At 39.8% G+C, this 22,961-nt stretch overlaps 2 protein-coding genes across 9 annotated transcripts in view; one reads left to right on the forward strand and one right to left on the reverse strand.

Annotated features, from left to right (window-relative positions):
• LIMS1 (LIM zinc finger domain containing 1) overlaps positions 1–22,961 on the reverse strand; it is a 157,117-nt gene that overhangs the window by 40,161 nt on the left and 93,995 nt on the right. The window contains exon 1 of one of the 8 annotated variants that reach the window (XM_078056683.1): positions 21,750–21,872. The exons of 6 other annotated variants lie outside the window; for them this stretch is intronic. In XM_078056683.1, coding sequence (XP_077912809.1) covers positions 21,750–21,856 — 107 coding nt within the window. In that variant the 5' untranslated portion in view covers positions 21,857–21,872. Of the gene's footprint in view, positions 1–21,749; positions 21,873–22,961 lie in introns of those variants that run through there. One more of the 8 variants, XM_036076966.2, reaches the window with a different exon arrangement.
• On the forward strand, positions 870–3,845 carry LOC118526027 (dual specificity protein kinase TTK-like). Its single transcript, XM_078056691.1, is given in 5 exon segments — positions 870–1,625; positions 1,628–2,478; positions 2,702–3,162; positions 3,384–3,742; positions 3,745–3,845. Coding segments are annotated over 5 exon segments (2,394 nt in total). The 5' UTR covers positions 870–1,003.

Consider the following 22,961-nt stretch of genomic DNA (forward strand, 5'->3'; position numbering starts at 1 on the left):
AAGGGTTTTGCACGCGGGTCCTTGCATGCTCTCTTGGCAAGCTCCTGGGGGGCAGAGCTTTCTCGGGTCTAGCCTCCAGCAGCACACACAGCTTCTTCAGCGTCCAGCTCATGTGGGCATGGCAGCCAAAAGCAGCCAGTTGGCAAGCAGCTTGCCTGGTGGTTCTGCAGCAGGGGGCCTCTGGCTCCTGCAGTGAGTGGCAGCCCACAGCACGCTGACTGCGCTGCCTGGCCTCTCCAACCACCACACCGCCCACCTCCCCCACTCTCAGCAGTTCTGGAATGGAGCACCCTGTGGCCCCCTGTAGGGAGGCTCTCCTACAAGTGCAGATTTCTAGCATGTTTCACTGGTGCAGCACCAGAGCAACTTCTCTGCTGTCCCCACGAGCAGTGAGTCCTGGGTGGGGAGGAGGGCTCCTCCTTGCTGGCTCTTTTCAGCCCTGGAGTGGTAGCTGCTACATATAGCTGCTATTCCTATACTATTAGCCTTCTCTCTACTTTGTACTAGCCAATCCCTTACTACTGCAAACCCCTGCTGGAGTTAATAACTTTTTAAATCTTTTTATTAAACGTTCCTCCTTCAAATTTCTGTGTGGTTTTTCTCTCCTGATTGGATCCTGATTGAACCTCGGCCAATACGAGAGGCCAAAGTCAGGACTCTTAACTGACTGTTCTTAGACTGCATCTGGTCCTTTATCTAATATGAGGCATCTGTCTCACTTAAAACAACCAAATCTGCATTTGAAACTAGAAAGGGACGGGAGGGGCGCCTGGTTGGCTCAGTTGGTTAAGCGACTGCCTTCGGCTCAGGTCATGATCCTAGAGTCCCGGGATCGAGTCCCACATCAGGCTCCCTGCTCAGCAGGGAGTCTGCTTCTCCCTCTGACCCTCCTCCCTCTCATGCTCTCTGTCTCTCATTCTATCTCTCGCAAATAAATAAAATCTTAAAAAAAAAAAAATTGCTAGAAAGGGACGGGAGGAGGAGGGCACAGGAAACATGAGAAATGGAGGCTGAAGATTTAAGTGGCAGAGAATTGACAATCGATTCTATAATGAACAAAGTGGGAGCTATTAAAAATAAATTTAAAAATGAAGCCCTTACGGATGAGCTAAGCTTGAATTACAGTCAAGCAATTGAAGCCCTTCCTCCAGATAAATATGGCCAAAATGAGAGTTTTGCTCAAATTCAAGTGAGATTTGCTGAATTAAAAGCTATCCAGGAGCCGGATGATGCCCATGACTGCTTTCAGATGGCCAGAGCAAACTGCAAGAAATTTGTTTTTGTGCATATACCTTTTGTACAATTTGAACTATCGCAAGGTAATTTCAAAAAAAGTAAACAACTTCTTCATAAAACTGTAGAATGTGGAGCAGTACCACTGGAAATGCCGGAAATTGCCATTCGGAATTTAAACCTTCAAAAGAAGCAGCTGCTTTCAGAGGAGGAAAAGAAGAGTTTATTAGCATCTACACTATTGACTGCTCAAGAATCATTCCCCAGTTCACTTGGACATTTACAGAATAGGAACATCAGTTGTGATTCCAGAGGACAGACTAGGAAAGCCAGGTTTTTGTATGGAGAGAACATGCCCCCTCAAGATGCAGAGATAGGTCATCGAAATCCCTTGAAACAAACAAAGCTAAATGGTCGTGCCCATTTGGAAGAGTCCCAGTTAACCTTCTAAGTAGCCCGGATTATGGGAAGACAGATGGTTCAGTTGTACCAAGTCTTACAAGAAGACAGATGTCTGGATCAGAACGTCGAGATATGATTGTGCCTGGATATAAATCAAGTGGAAATGATTCCAGTGAATTGAGAAATTTAAAGTCTATTCAAAATATCCATTCCAAGGAACCTCTGATGTCAGATAAGAAGAGTTCTGAACTTATTACTGAAACTGAATCAAGCCTTCTAACAAAATTAGAAGAAACTAAGGAACATCAAGAACCAAAGGTTCCAGAGAGTAAGCAGAAACACTGGCAGTCTATGAGAAACCCAGAATGTGTAAACCAGAATCCTGCTACATCTTCAAATCAGTGGCAGATTCCAAAGATATCCTGAGAAGTTGATACAGAGCAGAAACAAACCACTTTTGAGCAACCTGCCTTTTCAGTTTCAAAGCAGTCACCACCAATATCAGTACCTAAGTGGACTGATCCAAAATCTATTTGTAAAACACCCAGTAGCAGTGCCTTGGATGATTACATAAGCTGCTTCAGAACTCCAGTTGAAAAGAACGACTTTCCACCTGCTTGTCAGTTGTCTACACCTTATAGCCAACTTGCCTATTTCAAGCAGCAACGGCAGCAAATACCTGCTACCCCACTTCAGACTTTACAGATTTCAGCACCCTCTTCAACAAATGAATGCATTTTGGTTAAAGGAAGCATGTATTCCATACTGAAGCAGATAGGAAGTGGAGACTCAAGTAAGGTATTCCAGATATTGAATGAAAAGAAACAGATACAGGGTGCCTGGGTGGCTCAGTCGTTCAGCGTCTGCCTTCGGCTCAGGTCATGATCCCAGGGTCCTGGGATCGAGCCCTGCATCGGGTTCCCTGTTCATTGGGGAACCTTCTTCTCCCTCTGTCCCTTCCCCTGCTTGTGTTCCCTCTCTCGCTGTGTCTCTCTCTGTCAAATAAATAAAATCTTAAAAAAATAAATAAAAATAAAATTTATATAAAAAAAAAGAAAAGAAACAGATACATGCCATAAAATATGTGAACTTAGAAGAAGCAGATAATCAAACAACTAAGAGTTACTGGAATGAAATCGCTTACTTGAATAAACTACAACAACACAGTGATAAGATCATCCAACTTTATGATTATGAAATCATGGACCAGTACATTTACATGGTAATGGAGTGTGGAAATACAGACCTAAATAGTTGGCTTAAAAAGAAAAAATCCATCAATCCATGGGAACGCAAAAGGTACTGGAAAAGTATGTTGGAGGCAGTTTACACAATTCATCAACATGGCATCGTTCACAGTGATCTGAAACCTGCTAACTTTCTGATAGTTGATGGAATGCTAAAGCTAATTGACTTTGGGATTGCAAACCAAATGCAACCAGATACAACAAGTATTGTTAAAAACTCTCAGGTTGGTACAGTTAATTATATGCCACCAGAAGCAATCAAAGATATGTCTTCCTAGGGGTGCCTGGGTGGCTCAGTTGGTTAAGCGACTGCCTTCAGCTCAGGTCGTGATCCCAGGGTCCTGGGATGGAGCCCCACGTCAGGCTCCTTGCTCAGCGGAGAGCCTGCTTCTCCCTCTCCTTCTGCCCGTCGCTCCCCACTGCTTGTGCTCGCTCTCTCTTTCTCTGTCAAATAAATAAATAAAATCTTAAAAAAAAATATATATATATGTCTATCTCAAGAGAGAACGGGAAATCCAAGTAAAAGATAAGTCCCAAAAGTGATGTTTGGTCCTTAGGCTGCATTTTGTACTATACAACTTACGGGAAGACACCATTTCAGCATATAATTAATCAGATTTCTAAATTACCTGCCATAATTAACCCTAATCATGAAATCAAATTTCCTGATATTCCAGAGAAAGATCTTCAAGACGTGTTAAAGTGTTGTTTAATAAGGGACCCTAAACAGAGGATATCCATTCCTGAGCTTCTGGCACATCCATATGTTCAAATTCAAACTCATCCAGGTAACCAGATGGCCAAGGGCACCACTGAAGAAATGAAGTATGTTCTGGGCCAACTCGTTGGTTTGAATTCTCCATCTTGAAAGCTGCTAAAACTTTATATGACCACTATAGTAGTGGTGAAAGTCATGATTCCTCTTCATCCAAGACTTTTGAAAAAAAATGGGAGAAAAAATGATTTGCAGCTACTCATAAATTGTCAGCTATAACTTGTAAAATATATTGGACTGTTATACTCTTGATTCTCTGTGGAAATCTGCTCTTAAAGACAACTTCACCCTGAAATGTCAATGGCAGAAAAATTCAGTGGATTATCCTCAAAAGAAAACTGTAAAAATAATAACCGCTAATGATACTGTATATATTAAATTGTAGAATTGTTTTTTCTCTTTTATGCTTTCCTGTAAATCTCCTCTATTTGATACCATTTCACACTTAGAATAGTGGGTGAACAACTGAAATATATTCTGAAGAACTATGTAAATAAAGCTTTGTAGCATAAAATGAAAAAAGAAAAAATAGAAAGGGATGGGAGGAGTGGATTATAACATAAAAAAGTCCAGCATAGTAAAATGGCAAGTTAGAAGGGAGTTCAAGCCAGTCGACCTCACTCTGTTTCTCCAAGAATAGACTTATCATTCAACTCGGGGCAAGAGGATAAGGCAGCCCCCACTCTCCCTCACCTCCCCAGTACAGAGCAGGCATCCCTTCCAATGAGCACTCTCTGGTACAAGGGGCATGTCTGAGGACCAGTCAATTTGGGTTCTTCTAATATTTTCACACTAGGTATTAACCCAGGAAAGAGGCAAACAAGGGGACATACCTCCGTTTCAGCCCTCAAGAAACAAAAGAGGAGAAGAAAGGAACCTACGTTAACCTTCAGTAAGCTCTCACTCATCTTCAAGACTGTAAGGAGGCTGATGATAAGAACTGCAAGCTTCCTGAGCATGTACTATGTACCCGCTCACGTGGCTGTGGGGTATTCTGTGCTACTTGCTGTGAGTGTTATACAGGTCTCCTTGGTCACCGCTATTCCTGTTTTCCTCAGAGTCATGAGAGTCTTGCTGTGTAATACCTAAGCAGCAGCCTGCTTCCTAAACAGTCCCTCAATTTCAGAATACTTGTGGTGAAAAGGACCATATGCACCGCTTAACACTGACTCGTGTGCAGCTCTGCAGGGGTGGTCACACAAAGAGCCCATCTGTGGCTACAGCCAGCACAGTTCCAGGAGGGCCTGCAAGCCAGCCCTGCGAGGTCTCCAAGGCCTGTCCCACGTTTCTGAGCTTCCACATTTTCTGAGGGGATCGGGCAAAATCTAAAATGTAATACAATAATATTCAAAACAACTTCTGTCATAAAATGCGCTTTTAAGAGATGATACATTACCTTATTATTATCTCTTCTATCTCATCATCTACCTTGCTTTCACTCCCCATATATACGAAAGCTGAACTGAATGGTGGGCACAAACAATGAACGGGAGTCACTGAACTGTGAATGCTGTGTGAAACATGGCAGCAGCCGCGACAGGGAGCGGAGCAGCCCTGAGGTCCTTCTTTCCCTTCCCTTTACAGACATCCTGGTAGCAGCTGTCTGCAACCCTCAACGGGCTAGTGTTGGACCAACTTCACAAGAGCTGTCTTTGTTCAGCCTGCCTTCCCCCCTCCCCATTCTTGCAGGACTCCCTGAGGACGCTGCTCCCTCCTCCTCTATCTGCCACAAAGAGGCTAGAGACATCATCCAGTTCCCACCCCAACCACAAACCTTCCAGAAATACTATTTGTAAAGAACAATGTATAAGAGAAAAATCAAGAAAAAGGCTTGGGAGAGAAACAATACCATCAAGCTCACAAAGACTATTTCAGTTGCTTTTATAATTGGGGTTTACACATGTGCATGTGCACCCATGCATGTGTGTTGTCTTTTAATATTTAATTACTTAAATCATGTTAAATAAAACTTAAACCTTCCTGACCGCAGGACATGGAGACTCTTGCTCTAACCCTTTTACAAACAGAACTGATGCCAAGGGTTTCAGTTTAGGACAGCAAACGTGTACTTGGATGACTGTGTCTACCCAAACCTTTAACTGAGCATAGCAACACGTAAAACAGAACAATCTCTTTTCATGGCATAAATAAGCAAGCAAAATGTCATCAAAACTAACTTGGCACCAGGTCAAATTCTAAGCTGGGACAATAGAGCAAAATAATTGAGTTCTCAAACAGCCTGGAATCTAAGTAGGAAAGCAAATGCAATGATGAAATGCTGAGAATGGTTCCCATAAACTAATAAAACCATATAGTCTGAATATAAGTCAACGAGCTGTCTAGTCCTCAAATGATCCTGTCTGTGACAGCTGCATCAAAAGTCAAGGATCTGCCTCTTAAAAGGGGTAGTAATTTCTACTCTTGCACAGACAGCCATATTCCAAACTAGTAGAGACAAATGACCACATGATTATTTCAAGAAACAGTTTTATCCTTTCAGATAAAACTGCTCTGAAGTAAAGGAAATAATTCTGTGTTAAAAGGGTAAATGAGAAGCAAACACCAAATCAATCACTAAAAGTTAAGATGCTGGCAAAAGTGAAGGGACAGAAGAACAGTTAACATTTTAAAAGGGCAAAACCCAAATTCTACACTGTTGTCATGATAAATATTCAAGTCATAAGGGATGCATGAATGCTCTCAGGGACAAAGGGGGAAGGGATGAGGGGGAAAATCATGTGGTACAGTTTATTACCCTGAGCACAAATATAATTAGTGCTCAGTATCATAATGGCTCATAAAGTAATGTCAGTGTTTTCTCACCCAGAAATCAATTTGTTTACTTGCTATGCAGGTGCAGATTGCCTCTAGGCAAACTGCTTAAACACACGTGAACAAGCCAGTTTACCTTCCCTTTTATTTCATGTTTCCACGTAAATGGAGACAGCCTGAGTCATTATTACAGAGCCCAGAGGCCATAACCCAAGGGGCTCACTTTTAGCTCTGTAGAAGCAGTTTCAGACAGTCAGACCGTGATTCACATTTTGGTTCTTTAGTAACATTTGCATTCCCTCTTATATTTTCAAGACTGAAGAGGCAGAGAAAGAAGCCGGAGGCTTTTCAGCTCATTTACCATTCATTCGACCCTAAACATCATTTCGTGCCATAAGGTCTGGCACTGCCTGGCAAAGAACAAACTGTCCCGAACCATGAGAATTCTGAGTACATGCTCCCTTGGGTATTCTTTCTTGATTTCATTATACTTTCTGAAAATCTTGCACTTTTTTTTTTTTTAATATTTATTTATTTATTTGAGAAAGAGAGAGAGAAAGAGAGAGGAGGGGCAGAGGGGGTGGGAGAATCTCAAGCAGACTCCACTCTAAGTACAGAGCCCCAGGCGGGGCTCAATCCCAGGACCCTGAGATCATGACCTGAGGCAAAATCAAGAGTCAGATGTCCAACTGACTGAGCCACCCAGGCGCCCTGAGAATCTTGCACATTTTAAGTGGCTCCAGCACTTAACTTTTAACAAGGTGTCTTTTTTTTTTTTTTTTAAGATTTTATTTATTTGACAGAGAGACACAGCGAGAGAGGGAACACAAGCCCGGGGAGTGGGAGACGGAGAAGCAGGCTTCCTGCAGAGCAGGGAGCCTGATGCGGGGCTCGATCCCAGGACCCTGGGATCATGACCTGAGCCGAAGGCAGACGCTTAACGACTGAGCCACCCAGGCGCCCCAACAAGATGTCTTTCAAGGGAGAGAAGTCAGGTGAATTCCAACAAATTACTAATACCAGGTACTCAGGAAGCAAAGCAGAACGTTTGTTTCTCTTTACAAATGTTTCTGCTTTGCAAATAGATGTGTCTTCCCAAACAGTAAAAATGGATTTGATATCCAAAATGAAATACAATAAACCTTCCTTGAAAAACTCTAAATCTGTTAATATTATTCAGTTGGCAAATGGAGAAACTCAAGCTCCTAAAAATAAGTGACTTGCAAAAGTCAATGACTAAGCCGTGATACCAGATATTGGACCTGGTCTCTGCTAACCCAGGCTCCAAAAGCTATCTTAAATGGCCTACATTCTACTGGCCAAGTTTTTATTTTCAAAGTAAACATAAACTGTCCCACAAATGAAACAAATCCATCTCTGCCATGGAGGTAAGAGCTGTAAATGAGATGCTCAATCCAATCTCTTTTGATACAAATTGTAAAAGGCTTAATAATTACCATAGGCAGACATCCTAGTTAAGGTAAGGGGCTCCTATCTCTTTCCACCCTCCTCCTCCCACCAAACCTCCAAATTACACATGCCAGAGCCACAGATGCTGATATCCTGGTTGGGTTTATATGTCACTGACAGGCAAGTAGCTGACAGACTATTGTTATAGATGTTGATTAGGCACAACCACTGATAAGCCCAGTAAGTGATAAATTCTAATGTGATAATTACATATGAGGAGGGAAAAGTTAAAACTGTGTCACTTGGGGCGCCTGGGTGGCTCAGTAGGTTAAGCTTCTGCCTTCGGCTTGGGTCATGATCCCAGGGTCCTGGGATCCAGCCCCGCATCAGGCTCCCTGTTCAGCAGGGGAGTCTGCTTCTCCCTCTCCCTCTACTCCTCCCCTCCCCCCTGGCTCGTGCTCTCTCTCTCTCAAATAAATAGATAAAATCTTAAAAAAAAGAAAGAATGCTTAAAAAAATAAAATTGTGTCACTTATCATGATACATATCAAACAATTATAAACTTAATTACTGAAGATTTCAAGCACATATTAAACTAGTGAGAATAGTGAAATGAATCCCATTAAATCCAACTTAATGCAAAAAGTTCTCAAACCATGACCAATTTATCTATTCTTCAACCATAAAATATTTTGAAGCAAATTCCACCATCATATCACATCATATCCATAAATTCTTTAGCATGTAACCATAATATATATTTAAGCTCTTATTTCCTACTGGGATGTAATGTAGCACAGTAAATTTTGAAGGAGGCTCAGTACAAAGATGCTTGACTTCCACTGTTTCAAAATGACAGACTCTTACGTGTGAGCAGGCTAGTTTTCATATCAGGCGGAGATGCCTCAGCAGCTGCCGCAGGACCGGGGGAAGGTTCAGGCAAAGAATCCGGTCTAGCCATCCCGCCCCTTTCCTTCTCATCACTTCCACAGAGCATCACTGCTTTTGTTCTGTACACCACAGTGCCCAGGGAAATCCTGTCCCTGTCTGGAAAAGATGATTCTTTTAAAACCTTCTGACTGGACCTTCTATTCCATTCCTGAGATTCTCAGATACCTGTTTTTTGTTGTTTTTGTTTTTGTTTTTTGTCTGTTCCTGTAAAAATCGAAGCTCAAAACATGGACTGGTTTTCTGAAATGGTCTGATACTTTACCACTTCTATTATGAGTGAAAGTTAACTCATTGGTATATACCAGTTTTAACTGGTAATTGAGTTGATCAATCTCAGTTGCTATTTCTCTATATACAGCTCAGAAGATCACCCTACGCTCATTCATAGAGAAGCATCTTGCCTGGGAACAATCCTGTAAGTCCTTCTTTTCCCCCTCAAACATGGCTGAAACATTACAAATGAGTAGCACACACATAAGCTGTGGCCCATTTCTAGTTCCATGCATATTCATGCTTCTTCCCTATAATACTGTCATTTTTTTCATTCCCATTACAACCCTAAGCAATCAGAATTTTGATAATAAAACATACCATTTCATCTCAGTACCATTCAACAATGCCTTCTTTAAGTAGTTATAATAGCAGATGGCAATATAAAGATGTACAAAGGTGACAGTAGTAAGTTTCTGCTGAATTGCACAGTTGATTATGGTGGCCACAAAACTTACCAGTATCAAATAGACATTTTTCCAAAGAAGGCAAACCGGTGGCCAAAAAACACATGAAAAGATGCTCAACCTTATTAAACATCAGGGGAAATCAAAACCACAATGTAGTATCACTTTACACCAATCTGAATGGCTGTTACCAAAAGGACAAGAAACAATCATTGTTGGTAAGGATGTGGAGAAAAGGGAACCCTCGTGCACTGTTAGTGGGAATGTAAACTGGTGCAGTCATTCTAGGCAACAGTATGGAGGTTCCTCAAAAAATTAAAAATAGAACTACCATATGACCCAGTAATTCCACTTCTGGGTATCTACCCAAAGAAAACAAAAACACTAGTTTAAAAAACATATGAATGGATAAAGAAGATGTGCTATGTATATTTTATACTGGACTATTACTCAGCCATAAAAAGAATGAAATCTTGCCATTTGTGACAACAGGGACGGACCTACAGGGTATTATGCTAAGTGAAATTAAGTCAGACAGAAATAGACATACCATATAATTTCACTTATATGTGGAATCTAAAAAACAAATAAACAAATAAAAAACAGAAAGAGACTACATAAATATAGAGAACAAAATGATGGCTGCTGGGGGAGAGGGTGATGGCCAAAAAGGTTGAAGGGGATTAAGAGGTACAAACTTACAGTGGTAAAATAAATCACAGGGATGAAAAGTATAGCATAGGGGATATAATCATTAATACTGTAATAGCATCCCCCCTTAACCTGTGATGTTTAATTCTCCATCCACTGACCCCTACTCTGTTCTCTATAAATCCCACTTTTCCTCACTGTATTTGGAGTTGAGCCCCATCTCTCTCCCCCAGTGGGAAACCTCACTGCAGTGGTCCCTGTACTTAATCTCGATCCTGAATATCTGCCTTACTGTTGTTTAACAAGTGTCACTGGATATTGTTTTTAACAGTATTAACACCTTTGTGGAACCCCCTCATCTGCAGTGTAGTAGGCTGGACTTCCTGACCTCCTTCTAATGAAAGCGGTAAGTCATTTCTGAGATTTGGTTATAAAAAGACTGTGGCTGCCCTCCTGAGCTCTCTCCCTCTTCTGGATCACCACCCCCCACCCCCTTTGAGCCTTGAGAAGACTACAGCCCTGACTGAAAGCTCAACAGCAGTATCACAGAAGACCCTGAGTCAAAGTCACTGAATGAAGACCTGGATTCCTCACTCACAGAAAGTGTGAGATAACAAATGCTCATTGTTTTAAGCCTGCAGTCAGTAAATCAGTACCCATAGGCCAAATGTGGCTCACTGTATGCTTCTGTAAATAAAGTTTTATTGGAACACACACAGCTACACTCATTCACTTCACGCATTTTCTACAGCTGTGTTCACACTACAACAGCAGAGTTAAGTAGTTGTGACACAGAACGTGTGGTATGCAAAACCTAAAATATTTATTATTTGGCCCTTTACAAATAAATGTGTCACCTCCAGTTGCCCCTAAGTTTGGGGGTAATTTGTTATTCAGTAATACATAACTAATGCACTCTGATCTTACAGCGTCACAGCTATTCCTCTCTCTATATATAACACCTTTTAATTATCCCTGTATGTCTGTTTTTTCCACCATACACAGGGTTCCATGTTAGTAGATAATGAATGTTTTCATCAACTTCATAACCCCATTTCCCTGGCACACAGTAGGACCTTAATAAATGTAGACTGAACCAAGAATGCCTAGACAAATATATTTTACCTACTAATGTGGGAAACTCACAACCTAGCAATACATCCTTTAAATAAAGTACATTATATTGAGAAAAGCCAAAATTACAAGTGGTGCTGAATACCTACTACTTCCAGTTGAATCCATTTTAAAGGTATTTGTTGACTGCCACAGAAACAATGATTCTAGATCTAGGAAAATTGTTATCTTTTAAACTGGCTAAACTTTTATAAAACCTCATTGTTTAAAATACCTGTACATCAGTTTATATCAGATACTTCCAAGATTATTGCCATTAGTTGTAACCATGAAACAAAGAATATATTTTCCAGCACCTGGAAATGTTACTGAAATTTTCCAAAACACTGCAGAATTTCAGTTTTGTCCCAACAAACTCTGCATATCAGAATTAAAAACTAAAGTTGGCAGCAGCAGCTGTCAAACATAAGTCAACATCCTACATGCAATGATTCATCGTAGCTTTCTATCTCAGTCTGGTTCCCGTCTCACTCTGTTTGCCAGGGGCAGGAGGACAATACTGTTGGCAAAAATAAAAACTTGGATATTCTTGTAATGTTCAATTTTAAGGAATATATTCGTTATGACATATAAATGTAGTATTTTTAGTTTTTTAAACCTGGATATTTTCTCTGGCAAATTGCTACAAAGAAGAGGCAGAAAAATTCCATTTTTGTTTCAATCTTACTATCCACAGGCAAGCACAGGAGGTTAACCTTTACTTTTATGTTCAATGGTAAATTTTTAACTTTTAAGATATGATCAAATATATTCAAAACTTCCACACAAGAAAACTTACTCTAAAACCTAAGTGAAGCCTAAGTTTTGTGGTTAAGAGCTCAGACTTTAAACACAAGACACAAATGGGTGTGGCCCTGGGTTCAAATCCCAACTGCCCAAATTACCAAGCATGTGTCTCTAAAGTCCTTTCCTTTCCCATCTGTGTGAAAAGGGGGAAATACGCAGCACCTCACAGGATTACTGTGAGGATTCAGAGGCTGTGAAGCACTTACCATATAGCCAGAAAAGCACTAAATGGTACGAAAGGCCAAGATGATTTCTAAAAATAATTAATGAGTTTATATTTATATGGGACATATGTATTAATAATCTGACTGTGGGTTTGGGAAAGATTCTAAATAGGACACAAAAAGCACAAACTTTATAAACAGAAAAAAATCAATAAAGTATCAAAATAAAAAAACTTCCGCTTTTCAAAAGAAACTTACAAAAATGAGAAGATAAGCCACAGACTGGGAAGAGACATTTGCAAAATATTTATCTAACAAAAGACTTATACGTAGAATATAGCAAACACTGTTAAAACTTAGAAACATCCCAATAAAAGATGGGCAAGAAAATTGAACATTTTGCCAAAGATACACAGATTGCAAATAAGCGTATGAACTGATGCTCAACTACATGAGTCATTAAGAAAATGCAAATTAAAACCACAATGAGACACTACTACCCACCCTCAAAATGGTTAAGATTGAAAAAAAATTTACCAAACCAAGTGTTGGTGAGAATGGGGAGAAATGGAACCCTCAAACACTGCTGGTGGGAATATAAATGGTACAACCTCTTTGGAAAGGAGTTTAGACATTTCTTTTTTAATACTTAAAAAAAAAGATTTATTTATTTGGGAGAGAGAGAAAGAGCACGCGTGGGCAGGGAGGGACAGAGGGAGAGGGAAAGCGAGAATCCTGAGACAGACTCCCTGCTGAGCATGGAGCCAGAGGACCCTGAGATCATGACCTAAGCTGAAATCAAGAGTTGGCCACTTAACCTAAAAATTTAATATACATAAGCTACCCAACAACCAGTCATTCCACCCAAGAGAAATGAAAGCACATGTCCCTGCAAGAATTTGTACAAGAATGTTCACAGCAGCTTTATTTGTAATAGCCAAAAACTGGAACCAACTCAAATGTCAACCAAGTGACTGGCTAAACAGATTATAACATGTCCCTAAAATGGAACATTACTCAAGGATACAATGGAATGGACTGCTGATACAGGCAACAACATGGCTGGATCTCAAAATAAGTATGCTGAGTTAAAAAGCCAGTTCAAACAAAGAAAACATTATTGTATGATTCTATTTATATGAAAGTCTAAAAAATACAAAGTAATCTAGAGTGACAAAAAGCAGATCAAAGTCCCTAGGGATGCAGGGAAGGATTACAAATGGGCATGAGGAAACTTTGGGGATGATGATCGTGATTATCTTGATTGTGGTGAGGGTATCACTGTGTATACTTGTCAAAACTGATCAAACTGCACATTAAAATTGTGCACTTCATTGAGATTCATTAATTCAACCTCAATAAAGCTGTTTCTTAAAAAACTGCACACCAGAATGATTTTTATTTTTTATTTTATTTTATTTCTATTTTTTTTAAAGATTTTATTTATTTATTCATGAGAGACAGAAAGAGAGAGAGGCAGAGGCAGAGGGAGAAGCAGGCTCCCCGCGGAGCAGGGAGCCCGATGTGGGACTCGATCCCAGGACCCTGGGATCATGACCTGAGCCGAAGGCAGACGCTTAACCAATTGAGCCACCCAGGTGTCCCACCAGAATGATTTTTTTTTTTTTTTTAAAGATTCCATTTATTTATTTGACAGAGAGAGACAGCGAGAGAGGGAACACAAGCAGGGGGAGTGGGAGAGGGAGAAGCAGGCTTCCCGCCGAAGCAGGGAGCCCAATGTGGGGCTCGATCCCAGGACCCTGGTATCATGACCTGAGCCGAAGGCAGATGCTTAACGACTGAGCCACCCAGGTGCCCCCCACCAGAATGATTTTTAATCTTTATACACTACTGTATGAACAGACCACTACTATGGGTTGAATTCTGTCCCCCCAAAAGATATGTTGATGTCCTAACCCCCGGTACCCGTGAATAGGGTCTTATTTGGAAACAGAATCTTTGCAGATACAATTAAGATGACTGATGTACTATTACAAAGAGGAGAGGAGACACACAGATAAGACGCACCCACAGGGGAGAATATCACGTGAAGAAATGGACACATATGAAGAAGACAGTCATTAAAGAGGTAGAGGCTGGAACGATACATCTATAAGCCAAACAGTAAATAAGCATTGCCGGCAAAAGCCAGAAGCTAGAAGAGGCAAGGAAGGATTCTTTCAACTTCAGGTTTCAGAGGAAGCAGGCCCTGCTGACACAATGATTTCTCACTTTTAGCCTTCAGAACTGTTAGACAGTAAATTTGCTGTGTGAAGCCACCCAGTTTATGGTACTTTGTTACAGCAGTTCTATGAAACTAACATAACAATTAAAAAGACTTAAGGAGTTGGGGGTGCCTGGCTGGCTCAGTCAGAAGAGCATGTGAACCTTAAGTTCGAGCCCCACACTCGGTGTAGAAATTACTTAAAAATAAAATCTTAAAAAAACTTGAAGGACACTGGAGTGGCTCAGAGGGTTAGGTGTCCGACTCTTGGTTTCAGCTCAGGTCATGATCTCAGGGTAGTGGGATCGAGCCTTACATCAGGCTCTGCGCTTAGTGTGGAGTCGTCTGGAGATTATCTCCCTCTCCCTCTGCTCCTCCCCATGCTCATGTTCTCTCTAATGAATGAATAAAATCTTTAAAAAAAAAAACAAAACCCAAAAAACTTAAGGAATTGTGTATTTATGTGAAAACACGTTTATTTCTAAAAGTAGATATTCTATAGGAGAATACTTGTGTCCAAAGTTGGTTTTAATCACAGAATGGTCACTGGGTCTCACAGATACACAATAAATGGCTGTGTTTCCAAAATACATATTTTTATACATAAATATATAAAAAATAAATAATAGTTTCATTTTAACAGCATCTATCCAAATAATATAGGTAAGGTGTAAATTTTAGTCAACTGCTGTTTTTTAAAATAAGTGATTTATAACTGATACTTTAACATTTTTTGTGTGTTTTAAACCAATAGGAAAGCAATTATAATGGTTAAAATCTTGGTATTTAATTGTCATGGTAAATCATTTAGAAAACTTTATGTGTATTGACAACAAATTCACAAACTGATTCTGCTGAAGTTGAGGTTCATTCCAAAATGTCTTCAGCTATACAGAAAAACAGAAAAGGGATCTTTATCTAAAGACTTTTCACTCCTTTTAACAATTCCTTTCATACAGCTAATTTTTAAGCATTAACATTGCTATTTTTAATTTCAGCATATACTTTCTAAACTATAAAGAAATATTTTTTATATTTCTTTGGTAACAAAGAAAACATACTCCCCTTCAGAAAAGAAGTTTCCCAAAACTAATGAAAAACAAAATGACCATGATGTTTTGATCATGATACTTTGGTAGATATAAAAGAGGTACTGCTAAGCCACTTTAGTTTCTCATTTCTTCACTCATTCAATGAGGAATAGATACTGGACAGTGATGACCTACTAGGTACTATGGTAGATGCTAGAGATACAGAAGAAGTAAGGCAAGGCCTCTGGGCTTGGAAAATCCTCTCTATTAATGGGGGGGGCATAGGAGAGGGACAGGTAAGCGAGAAGGTTGAGGAGGGGTATGCCTATAAAACCAATTATTACAATATAAATACTTGTGGATTTTAGTCTTTTAAAAACATCTGTGTAGGGCACCTGGGTGGTTCAGTCATTAAGCATCTGCCTTCGGCTTGGGTCATGATCCCAGGGTCCTGGGATCGAGTCCCACATCGGGCTCCCTGCTCAGCGGGACGCCTGCTTCTCCCTCTCCCACTCCTCCCCCTGCTTGTGTTCCCTCTCTCACTGTGTCTCTGTCAGATAAATAAATAAAATCTTAAAAAAAAAATATCTGTGTAATTGAGATACAACTGGCATTATGTAAGTTTGAGGTAGCCAACCCAACCTGTTGGTTTGATACATTTATATATTGCAATATCATTGCTACAGTAGCTTTAGCTAACATCTTTACCATGTCACATAATTATCACTTCCTTTATGTGCTGAGAACAGTTAAGTTCTAGTCTCTTAGCAACTTTGAAGTGTTTAATACAGTAGTGTTGACTATAATCACTATGTTGGGCATTAGATCTCCAGAACTTATTTATCTACTAGTTGCAAGTCTACACCCTTAAAACAACATCTCTTCAATTCACCCACCCCTTCGGCCCTGGTAACGACCATTCTACTCTGTTTTCACAAGCTGAGTTTTTTTTTTTAGATTCCACATATAAGAGAGATCATACAGTATTTGTCTTTCTCTGACTTATCTCAGCATAATGCCCTCAAGGTCTATCCATGTTGTGGCAAGATTTCCTTCTTTTTCACAGCTGAATAATATTCTAGTACGTGTGTTTGTCTGTATTACACTCTTAAACACAGGTAAGAAAGCACAACTTACTACCTTTTAAAAAGCAACCCTGGCAAACTGATAACTCTGTGTACCACAGAGGAAAAAAAACTGTTATTAATTGTGTGATGTATTCATTGTTAGGAAGATTAAACGTGCTCTCACTGAACCATTAAATAGTAAGAATAGACAAAAATGGCAAAGCTGCAATTTTATCCCAACTGTCTACTATATTTCTAAAATTAAAATATGCACATTCGTTTTTCATCCAAAAGACAGGTGAAGAAATGATAAACTACAAAACAGTTATGCAAGGAAATGCACATCCTAAACTGACCTACTCCAAACTCAACTGAACTCAGAGCACTAACATATGTCAATCAAGGTCAGGAACTGGTTAATAAGGATGATCACCTCTTCTAACTTTACATTCTTCTTCCTCCTTATTGAATTGTGAGTTAAAAAACAAATAACCGCCCCCCCACCCCAAACTCTCAAACATGAGAATTCTTAATAGAATGCCTGACCCATAACAAGGGCTCAATCAATGGTAATGTATTATTCGGGAACATATGATTTGAGTTTTCTGCTCTGAAGCCAAGTCAAGGACATATCCACTACTAAATGATTATATCCTATATCTAGAAAGATAGGAGCTCAGAACGTTTACTTAATAACCAGAAAGTAAGGGTTACTTTTCTTTGCACTTTCTCCTATTCCTGATTGTCCAGTTCCACCAGAAAAAGGGCAGGAAAGGACAGCATAAAGAGGTTCTAACAAGTAACTTCTCACTGCTGCATCCAGTCAATTTCATGTAAGGATACAAACTTCAAAGTATTTTTTCTTTTCTTCATACTCATTTCAAGATTGACACAGCCCTGGGGCGCCTGGGTGGCTCAGTCGGTTAAGCGGCTGCCTTCGGCTCAGGTCATGATCCCAGGGTCCTGGGATCGAGCCCCGCATCGGGCTCCCTGCTCAGCAGAGAGCCTACTTCTCCCTCTCCCTCTGCCTGCCGCTCTGCCTACTAGTGCTATCTCTCTGTCAAATAAAGAAATTAAAAAAAAAAAAAAAACTTAAAAAAAAAGAAAGATTGACACAGACCTGACTTTATCCAGGTAAATCTAACTGGGACGTGGAAGAGTGGGAAGGGTAGATGCATAACTTAAAGGAACAGGGAAAGATCAAGGTTTTGTTGTTGTTGTTGTTGTTGTTTTTAAGATTTTATTTATTTATTTGTCAGAGAGAGAGACAGAGAGAGAGACAGAGAGAGTACAAGCAGGGGGAGCGGCAGGCACAGGGAGAAGCAGGCTCCCTGCTAAGCAAGGAGCCTGCCTCGGGACTGATCCCAGGACACTGGGATCATGACCTCAGCCGAAGGAAGACACTTAAAAGGGCGGAACCACCCAGGCGTCCCAAGGGTTCTTTATCTTAGCACTACATCAAGGATGTAATGTCACTGTAGCAAGAAACTACCAGAGACAACACATGCAAATAAGCTTGGCTGTGTTCCAATAAAACTTCATTTATGGATGGTGAAATGTGAATTTCATGTAATTTTTATTATGTCATGCAATATGCTTCTTTTAATTTTTTTCCAACCACCGAAAAATGTACAATCCATCCTAAGCTCGTGGGCCATACAAAAACAGGCAGTGGGCCAGATCTGGCCAACGTTTCTATGTAAACTATGTTTTGGACCTAGCCAGCAAAGACTTGAATTTTGAGGTGTCCCCAGTTATTTACAGATCCTTTATATCTAAGGCAGAACAAAAGTGACTTTGAGAATTTTAAGGGTATGTGTGTGTGTGTATGTATTGTTTAGGTGTGTTTTTCATTCATGTTTCCTCAAAAAACAACAGGATGCAACATAGTTTGAGAGATGGAATAAACAGCTAAGAATTAAGTATATGTGTGTGTGTGTGTGTGTGTGTGTGTGTGTGTATCTTAGATGCGATTTTTTTTTTTTTTTAAAGATTTTATTTATTTATTTGAGAGAGGATGAGAGGAGAGAGAGAACACATGAGAGGGGGGAGGGTCAGAGGGAGAAGCAGACTCCCCGCTGAGCAGGGAGCCCGATGCGGGACTTGATCCCGGGACTCCAGGATCATGACCTGAGCCGAAGGCAGTCGCTTAACCAACTGAGCCACCCAGGCGCCCATTAGATGCGATTTTTGAGCATCAAAAATTCCAAGGAAAAAAAGGTGAATGCTTTGTAGAGGTGTAGGGCTCAGAGTTCTGAGCCCACTGACATGAAAGTGTGAGCTACTTTGTGCTAAGGAGTCCACTGTTTAAATTCGAAAGTTAAACCAGTTCTATCCAGGTCATGAGAGATGGCCCTAAAGACAATCTATATGTGTATACACAGCCTTTATATAGAGTCTTTGAGTATAAATGAATAACCATGCTTTATCTAAATCCTTAACATTGAGCTTCATAAGGAAAATAATTTCTAATTATTTCTTAGGCACGTTAGAATCTAGCCAAAATTAAGGACATGCTCTAGAACTCAAGACAAAGGCCCACGGGGCACTTTTTCTACTAGGAGTAACAACTACTATTTAAGTAACATAAATTGCCATAGCATAACCCTCAAATGTAGAGAGTAATGTTCTATTGTACAAAGTATGCAAGTGTAGTAAGTTTTGGGTTATATTTTGTACTTTAAAATAAAAATCTATAAAGTCAGTGTTTTTCATGCTGACCCTCACAAGTCTGAAGCCAGAGTCGTTTTCATGTCTTTCATGATACTCCTTAAACACTTGTGTTTTGTTTCAGAGCACAATCTTTTATTTTAACTTACAAGAAAAACATTTTTTGGCAATGAGCACAGCTCTTTTAGTCTCTGATAGTTCTGTTCAAGTCCATAAACATGCCAAGAAAGTGAACAAAGAGTGAGAAGGAATGCAGCAGGAATGGGTCTTGTGCAATACGGAGACGGTGTGAAAGATGTTTGATATTTTATGCATTCAAAGTCAAACAACTGCTCACAGGAAGAGCACCTGTTGGTCATGTTCATGTGCCAAAACCTTGGTGTGCCTTGAGGGGAAGAACTGTGTCTAATTCATCACTGCATCTTTATTTAGCACAGAGTAGGCACCCAATAAAAATTAGTTAAATAATGCATGAAAGCCATTAACCCTACAGCACTACACACAAGATAATAATGTCCCTGCCTCAGTAGGTTGGGGGTAAGGATTTTGAGATAGTAAATGATGTTGAATAACAGCAGTTATTTTTATCCTCATTCTTTTTTTTTCCCCCCTGAGGAGGAACAAACTAAGTTCAACAAGCTTACATAACTTGTCCAAATGAGTGGTGCTGAAATGGGTGTGCCTACCCTCCCTGATTCCTATTAGCTAAGAAACCTGATTTAATACTAAACATAGGCTTCCTATAAAATTAGAAAAACCACCTGACTGCCTAAATTAACAAAAAGTCCACGGAAAAACAGACAATTGCCTACTTTTCCTAGCTAAGCACTGCATTCCTAAAATAAGGAATGATGGTCGTTCTCTCTGCATTAGAGGCCAGAGAAATGGCAGAAACACAAGTCCCTTATTATCACCAGGGAATACATGACCAGAATGGGTGGAAAAACATTTCTCCTTACCTCAGTGTAACAAGCAATACTTCTTAAGAATTATTCTTCCTCCTTTGATTTCAAGTCAAGACAAAAGAAAAGTATCTAGTTGTTTCGAAGGTCATTATACTTATATAAATAACTACCGCCTTGGGCGTATAAGCAATTTTATTCATGGGTACTTTGCTACTGCCTGAAAATAAGTAAAATATGGTTGGTCTCAAATATTGTTTTACACATCTCAATTTTTTAAAAAAGGACTCCAAATCTGAAATCAAAACTGTTTCCGGAACTTTTCCCTCTTGGATCAAGAGTAGATTGGAGTCTACAAGTAAATGACTTCAGAGGCTACTTCCCAAAGCCTTACCCGGTTAACAAGAGAGAACTCAGTATTTTCACTAAACCTTATAAAATTTGTAACAAGTCAAACTCTGAAGGTTTTAAATTCTGTCTAATACAATCAATTCAAAGTTAATACATCAAATGTACCTAAGAGACACCTGATATAGTATGAAATAAATTCTAATAATGTTAGTATCAATCACAGTCCTTTATTGCTACTATTCTCTTCAAAAGGTAATGAAAGAGTTTATAATTTTCAAGTAAATGTTTCCCTCCCAAACTACAGCTCTCATAGTATATATAGTGGATATAAGTTTAAAAAAGTTTCCTTGACAATTTCTTCCCTGTCAAATTTAAAATATAGAATTTAAAAGAAACTCTAAAAATGAAGCTATTTATGGAAAGAAAATAGTACACAGCATACAAATATCCCTCCGACCATCTAGTTGAAATATTCAAATACTTAAATCAAGAGTCCATAAACAAATTTAAGTACTATACAGTAAATGTAATAAAAAGAAAAGGAAGTCTCTCTTTACTGCAGCCTCCTGTCAGCAGTAAAACAGGAACACTTCATCTCAGAAACAGAAAATCTAAACATAGTATTTTAAATATGGTTGAATGTTGCAGGGACTTTTTAGAACCTAAAATCCAAAAACAATTCTCAATAACTGTAACAAAAACTAAAATTGTATTGTTAGAGGCAAATTAACTTTGAAAACAAACACCCCCCCAACCTTTTAGTTAAGATGGTGTCCAGATTTTTGATGTCTTTCCTTCCTAGGTTACATTCAGTAGTTTCTGCATTCCTTTGCTGAATTCATTTCAATAACAAAGAATCCTCTATGAACACCCCCCAACCCCCACCCAAAACACCACAAACAAATCTCACCACCAAAATTCAAAGAAAAATTCCACACAGAAACTATGTTCTAATAGGCCAAAGCAATCTATCTTTAAACTAAGGGGGAAAAAAATCAATTGTTTCCAATTTTAAATATTACTTTGATGATTATATAATTTTTTAAAGACATAGCACAGCAGGTTGGGGGAAAAGCTAAAACACCTTACAGGATTTGTGAAGAAATGGAAAAATGAGTTCTAGTTTTGCACAGTTCCAATCCAGCACAATCTTGGGATTGTGTTCAATCTTTAATTATAGACTGAGAGGTTCCAGTGGAACCTCTTCAACGTGTATTCCCCACTACTGCATCCACTTAGGCATGAATCTCGCCGCAATCACTAGGTGCCTTGACCTCCAGCCAACCATGACTTTGCACTCACCTTAGCTCTTCCTCCGGTAACCCATTTAGTCTCACACTATCAGGGCGATCTCGTCTTCTCCGGTAGAGACCTGAGTGTGACAGCTCTTTAAGCTGTAATGCAGTCATACTTCTCTCTACACATTAGTTAACTGACAGTCTGAAGCATTTATGCTGAGCAACGTGGCTGCCAGGGTTCAGAAAGAGCGTATCTCTTGCCGGGACCTCAGCACACCTGACCAGAGTTGGAAACCTCCAGGCAAGCCCGGCTAAGCACAGCTTCCTGTTTCTCTGTTGGTACACACCCTCCTCAGCAAGGCCTGGCCCGCCTTATCTCTGGGCCTTGCACCTTGAGGGGGGGGAGGGGGAAAGTCCGTGACCAGGTTGCTCACATGTTTACTAATACACGAAGTTTAATTGTTATGAATAATCACACCAATTCCTTTATAAATCTTCCCAGCATTATTTTGAATTAAAATTGGGCTAAAAAGCTCCGGTAAGGTAATGACTAAAGAAGGGTCCTGCCCTATTTTATTTGCCAGGAAATCCACTAACACTGCACAAGCAGCTGTCAGTTTAAAGAAGTGCCTGGTCATCATGAGCTCTTTGGGATATTTTCCTTAAAAAGAAAAAAAAAAAAGGGCAGAATTGTGAGGGAAGCAGTACAATTCCTCTCTCCCCACTCCTCTTTAGAAAGGAAGGAAATGTCTTTTCTTTTCCCCTAAATATTATTCAAAAATTCCTAACTGAAAGGAACTGCAAGTGGTTTCTTCTATCAACCTCCACTCAATGATTTTCTAAATGTAACTACCTATTCTAAAAATTCCTTCTTATCAAATGTGCACCTCAGTATAATCAACTTGTCTGCCTAAAGGTGTTTTGGGTGCCTATGCTACCCTCGTAGTTAGCTGCATACTGGATCCTAGACGGTAAAGTTAGAATGGCATTTTGTTTTGGTGTGTGTGGGGTGTAGGTTGAGCTTCTGCAAGAGGGGTTTGCAGATAATGGAGGACAGATAACTGTGGAGCAAATCCTTTATCGTTATGGCTCCAAATGATGTTGGTGCAACAGCATGCAAGGTTCTAGCCTCCAGTTCTGATTCAATCCCACTCAATACACATCACCATCTCACAGATACAGGTTAGATCCTTGGAAAGTTCTTAGCTAATAATTTGACTTCATGGTTCTAATAATTTCTCTTTGAGTAATCTGTATTAGCTTCTTTCCCTTCTAG

Source organism: Halichoerus grypus, chromosome 10 (genome assembly GCF_964656455.1).
Source record: "Halichoerus grypus chromosome 10, mHalGry1.hap1.1, whole genome shotgun sequence".
Lineage (NCBI taxonomy): Eukaryota > Metazoa > Chordata > Mammalia > Carnivora > Phocidae > Halichoerus > Halichoerus grypus.